The 6312-nt window shown below is 34.8% G+C and overlaps 1 protein-coding gene across 1 annotated transcript; it reads left to right on the plus strand.

Annotated features, from left to right (window-relative positions):
• The first annotated feature begins 4242 nt into the window (after window positions 1–4242).
• Window positions 4243–4950, plus strand: LOC145800326 (UPF0481 protein At3g47200-like). The gene has a single exon (XM_082889983.1). The coding sequence runs from the start codon at window positions 4243–4245 to the stop codon at window positions 4948–4950; it is 708 nt and encodes a 235-aa protein (XP_082746109.1).
• The last annotated feature ends 1362 nt before the right edge of the window (window positions 4951–6312 follow it).

Raw genomic sequence — 6312 nt, forward strand, 5'->3', positions numbered from 1 at the left:
ATTATTTTTTTTACTTTTCACTTGCAATTAATATAGGGAAATATTCTTTATCGATTTCCATCACTACAACGTACAGCTTCTCCTCAGAGGAGTGGAAGGAAGGAATATCTTTTCAGGTATCAAATCCTGAATTTATTGTTCTACATTTCAATTTTTCACATATTACCATATGTATATTTATATGTTCTTCATGTTGATCATGTTGAATTTTTTTGTAAGCTTGTCTTAAAACCTTACAGACTAGTAGATTTTTAAATCATATTTGAATTTATGGGGTTGGTGAAATCAGATCTTCGGGCATTTAACCATTTTACTGTTGCGGTATTGTTGTCCATTGCGAGAGTCCGGAAGTTTAGTGAGTGTTCAATCGGAATTTTGAAGACAACAATAACTACATCATACCGTGATTACAGTTTTTCCAAGTAAGGGTTGAAGGGTGTTAAGTTCTATCTCATGTTTAAAGTTAATATAGTAAAGTGGTAGTAATGTTGTATCCCAAATTCAAATGGGTTTTTGTGGTGCTAATATGTTCCATGGAAATTAAAGCTATCCAATTTGTTGAAATATGATTTTAGTGGAATTTAATTTGAAATTCCAGACTTTGTTGAGTTGAGCTGAATCAGGTTTGTGGGATTTTTAATTGAGTTCATCACGGCATGGATGGTAATCAAATGTAGTTATCTTGTATTCCAGGAAGCATGTTTAATTGGGTTAGTTTTGTAGGATTTAATTTCATGTACTAGTGGCCAATTAGTTTGAATTGTTGTGATATCATTGCCATATTAATGTAGTGGCTTTTATTTCAGACATTTGATGTTTGTCACCTCACTACAACAAAAATCACCTTTGGCGACTAAATTTTTAGTCGCCAAAGGTCCATTTTTAGTCGCCAAAAGTCACTTTAATACCTTCCCCGACTAATTTTTTTTGTCGCCAGTGTTGTCGCCAATAAATGGTCGCCCAAGGTTTTGGCGACTAAAAACGTTTTAGTCGGCAAAAAGTCAGGTTTTCAGCGACAAAACTTTTAGTCGCCAATACTTAATTCCACTTTTTCAAATTATCCATTTAGCGACAATTAATTTAGTCGCCAATAGGTCATGAATCGCCGACTAAACTCATTAGTCGCCCAAAACAACACATTTGGCGACGAAACAGTTTAGTCGCTAAAGGCATTTTTCCGAAAAAAAAAAATTCAACCTTTGCTACTCCCAGGTTTCGAACCACTAACCTCCCAGCCTCTGTAAACCTTTACCAACACTCTACCCACTACGCCACAAGAACTTCACATGTATATAATTGCAACATATATTATTTATATTATATATTGACCAATATTAATAGAAAACAATATATATATAAATAATTATTTTTATTTAATATATTTTACGAAAAAAATAAAGTATTTACTAAAAAAAAATAGGGAAGCACTTTTGGCGACTAAATATGAATTTTAGTCGCCGATTCTATGCTTTTTGGCTACTAAATGCTATTTTGTCGCTAAATGCAGAATTTCCGCCCAAAAAAAACAACTTTCGGCGACAAAACTAATTTTTAGTCGCCAAAAGCTCCACTTTTGCCGACTAAACTCAGTTTTAGTCGCCATTTGTCCACTTTTAGCTACTAAATTTTTTTTAGTAGCCAAAAACCTTTACTTTTGGCTACAAAAAATTTGTTTGTCGGTAAAACACCTATATTCGGCGACTAAAGTAGTTTTTAGTCGCCAAAACCTATAGTTTTGGCTACTAAATGCTTTTAGTCGCCAAAAACCATGCCTTTTAGCTACTAAAATTTTTTCAGTCGCTGAAACTCCTATATTCGGCGACTAAACTGACTTTTAGTCGCTAAAAGGCCTATATTCGGCGACTAAAGTGCTTTAGTCGGCAAAAGTGCTCAGGTTTGGCGACAAAACTGATTTTAGTCGCCATTGGTACTACTTTCAGCGACGAAAATACTTATTTTGGTCGCCAATTCTGCATTTTCTTGTAGTGCCTGTTGCGGGATTGGTGTTTAGGTGTATGATTTTGTGACTTGGAGAATTGTCGGTGTGTCTTGATAATTTAGCTAATGATGGTTTCAAAGGATGCACATTTTAATTTTAAATTTTTTGTTTTAGTCTAGTTTTAATATAATCCTTATTTTTCAGGGTTTGTAATTGGCTACCGGATGACTTGAAGGAAGAATATGTGCATAGTGTGAAAGTAGTGGAGAAGGCGGTGTTGAGAGCTGTAATTTTTTCTTGTTTTTCCATTCTGTTCATTTGAAATTATCTGTGCCATGGCAGACATGAAGATGTGAATAAGATATATGTTCTTATTACTAAACTTTAGTGAGATGATGCTAGTGATGCCCTTTCGTCTGTTAGCTTTATATTATTGTTTAGTTAGTTTTTCTTGTACAATGTATGACAGCAAAAAGAAAAAAATGGAAGATCATTTTCATATTTTTAATTATGGATGAATTTTTATTTATATACTGGACTTTTTATATTATTATGTAATTATCGATTTTTTTTTTAAAGTTATTTTTTATTTAATACAGGTCATTTTCATAATTTTAATAATTTTATTACATTTTTTTTTTTTTTTGGAGACGGCAGCACACACCGTCTCAAAAAAAAAATTGAATCAGGATTTTTTGCGATGGCACCTTTACTGTCGCAAAAGATAGGGAATTGGTTGAAATGTAATGCCTTTAGCGACGGTTTTATTGCCGTCGCCAATAGTCCTTTAGCGATAGCTCAGGTGCTGTCTCAAATAAACCTTTAGCGACGGTATTTTTTGCCGTCGCAAAAGACATTTTTAGCGACGGCAACACAGTGCCGTCTCAAAAAAAAACTCAGATTTTTACATGTTATTTGTGACAGAATTTTTCCGTCGCAAAAAAGGCTAAAACTCTTTTGCAACCCCCTTTGTTGCGACCCCCCCCTTGCCGTCGCAAAAAGTCATTGACCGTCGCAAAAAACCTTTTGAGACGGCGTTTGGAGTATTTGCGACGGCGTTTTGCCGTCGCAAAAAACCAATTTTTTTGTAGTGATTCAGGTATACAAAAATTTTCCAAAAAAAAGTACAGGATTAATGCATTCTGTGCGTATTTTTTTTGCACTAGGTACCTTTATATTTTGAAATTTATGTGTCTTGCAGCATTGCTCATGCAAATCAAACCAGGATAACGTCATTCATTTACATATAAATGCTTGTAATAATGACAATAAACTATACTAATATTATGACACAGCAGTACGTGAAATCATTTTCCGTCTCCAGAAGCGGAAAGCAAATACGGAGGCCGCCCAAAGATCGATCCCTTGTATTTACAAGATCCCTGACGAGCTTCATGCACTAAAGGAAAGCGCGTATAAACCTCGTGTTGTTTCTATTGGTCCAATTCACAGTAACAACGAACGTCTGAATGCAAACGAGCCCATCAAATTGAGTTACAGAAATTCCCTTTGTTCTCGAATAAAAGGAGATGAGTACATGTCCAAAACAATGGAACACTGTAGGAGTGCCATGCAAGACTTGGAAGCCAATGTAGAGAAATGCTATGCAGACAAGGTGGAATTGATCATAAATGAAAAACAGATTTCGCTAGCTGAGATGATGTTGATTGATGGTTGCTTCCATAGTTCTAAATATCGGCCGATACGCTACGTATCGGCCGATACGTATCGGAAAAATGGGGTGCCGCGACGGATACAGGCCGATATACCACTGAGATTAAAAATCGCAGGAGTATCGGCCGAGTCCCAGTACGTATCGGCCTGTAAGCGTTACACAAGCCGTTACACAAGCCGCGACGGGCCGATACTCACCGGTTCGGACCGGTACGGGAAAGAAAAAGTTGAAAAACCTTTGAAATGATTTTTAAAATTTCACCACTGCGACACCCGATTCCCGATACGTACCGATCGATACTACCGATACCGATACTCCGCGATCGATACCGTTACGTTACCCGATACCGCGATTTAGAACCTTGGTTGCTTCATACTTGAACTTCTATACAGGTCTTACTCTTTAAAAAACAAGTCATCAAATATAAGCACAGATGACCCTGTTTTGAACAGCCTTATGAGGCTCCTCGCTATCAGGCACGACTTGCTATTGCTAGAGAACCAGATTCCCTTCTTTGTTCTTGAAAAATTATTCAGCCTGACCGTAGAATGTATCCCAGATCGTCCCCACAACGTTTCTGTTACTCACTACGTCCTTTCCTTCTTTGGCAATAATTTTAGTTTCGGAAATGATTGATACCCTCAGAAAGAAGGTTGATACAAGTGATTATCATATACTCGATCTCTTACACAAGTGCTACCTTCCTTGTCATGATTCATGGAAAGGGGAGAAGGATGAAACTGAATCCCATAAATTAGGAAAAAAGAAATTCAGATTCCCATCTGCATCAGACCTCGATTTGGCAGGAGTCGAGTTCGTGGCGGGTACTGGAGAAGACATGTTCAATGTTAAATTCATTAAACCTCAAGGCCTATTACGCCGTAGAGCTCATTTTGAAATCCCAACTTTATCCATTTATGATGGCACCGAGCCATTGCTGAGAAACCTCATTGCTTTTGAGCAATGTTGCCCTGGTGTTCCGCGTCACATGACATCGTATGGCTCCTTTATGGACACACTCATAAATTCTGCTGAAGATGTTAAGTTGCTTGAAAACGTTGAAATTTTACATAACTATTTGGGTACCAGCGAAGAGGCCTCGGATCTTTTCAACAACATCTGCAAGGAAGTTGTGGTCGGAAGGATCTATTTTGAAAAAACATGTGAGGCCGCGGGCAATCACTGTCGGGAACTGTGTCCAAGAATTATGGCGTCGCTGAGACGCGATTACTTTGCTAATCCATGGACAGGCATAACTTTCTTTGCTGCTATTTTCATCTTTGGCCTCACGATTGTGCAGACATTTTACACAGTCGCCCCCTTTTACAAGAAATGAGTGTTGATAATCACTATTTGGCATATATTTACACTCCGTTTGGGAGATAGGAAAAGAAAAAATAAATGATTGTGTTTTTTTAATTATTATATTGGGTTGATTAAAAAAGTAAATTATGTGTGAAAGAGATATGAATAAGATTTTATTTATTTATTTATATTTAAAGGGACAATATCGGTATTATAAAAAATTTATAACCAATCAATTTATTTACGGTCAAATCACACTATTTTTGTGAGAAAGAAAATAGACTAAAAAAGAGAGTTCATTTTCCCATAATCTCTTATCTTTTTCACTATTTCTCTTCCAATTTATAAAACAAATATGATAAAAGAGTTGCCTTTTCTCACAATTTGAGAAAAGATTTAAAAAGGGAAAGAAAAAAGGTCGGTGAATGTTGAGTCGGTGGATCTTGATAAGTACTATTCACTCAATCCTACTGTTTACTCAAACACCGGGTCCAATTGGGAGGTTAGGGGGTCTCCCTCAAGGGGGAGGGGGGTCTAGGAAAGGGTTTACCTCAGTCGAAATTTTTTGAGTACTTTCGTAATTTCCATGTTACTTCCGTATAATGTTAATTCTATACTTATAAATAGATCAGGGGCATCTTTTTTAGAAAAATAGAGTTGTATTTTTTCTGATCATAGTGAAAATCGCAGCCGCCGTGGATATAGCTTTATTTTGGGGTGAACCACATAAATCATTGTGTTCTTGTGTGTATGATTTGTTTGATTCGTTTTTACTTCCTTATTTGTTATTTCGTGTCTCACCGATCTTGGTTAGGAAGGGTAAATTCCTAACAGTGAAATGTAAATAAAATATACCTACATTTTATATAGTTTCACACACCTTTTCTCTTTCCATTTCCAAATCCATTCCAAAATCCCCTAACTAAACACTGTGTAAATCACCTCATCCAAATGAAGTATATATATATATATATATATGAATAATAATTCTGTAAATAAAAATAAAAATACAAAATCAAGATAACACATTATTATTATTATTATTATTATTATTTTGGTTTTAACAATTACTTAATTGAATGTAAAGATAGCGTTTAGTAACGTTTAAATTTTTTGTTTATATTTACAAAAAAATTTATAAATTAGTTTTTGTTTATTTTTAGAAAAACATAAATTATTAACGCGTTTGGTTTGAACAAAATGTTTAAAAAATTTTAAAAACATAAACTAAAAAATATATTTGTTAAGGCCTAAAACATTTATATTTATTTTTAGTATTTATGACAATGGGATCACACACATTATAATTGAAAAAAAAATTAATTGGGAAAAAAATTAATTAAAAAAAATAAAAAAATGAATTACAAAAATAATTGAAAAAAAATTTAATTGG

Source organism: Camellia sinensis, chromosome 10 (assembly GCF_055761805.1).
Source record: "Camellia sinensis isolate YWXY chromosome 10, ASM5576180v1, whole genome shotgun sequence".
NCBI lineage: Eukaryota > Viridiplantae > Streptophyta > Magnoliopsida > Ericales > Theaceae > Camellia > Camellia sinensis.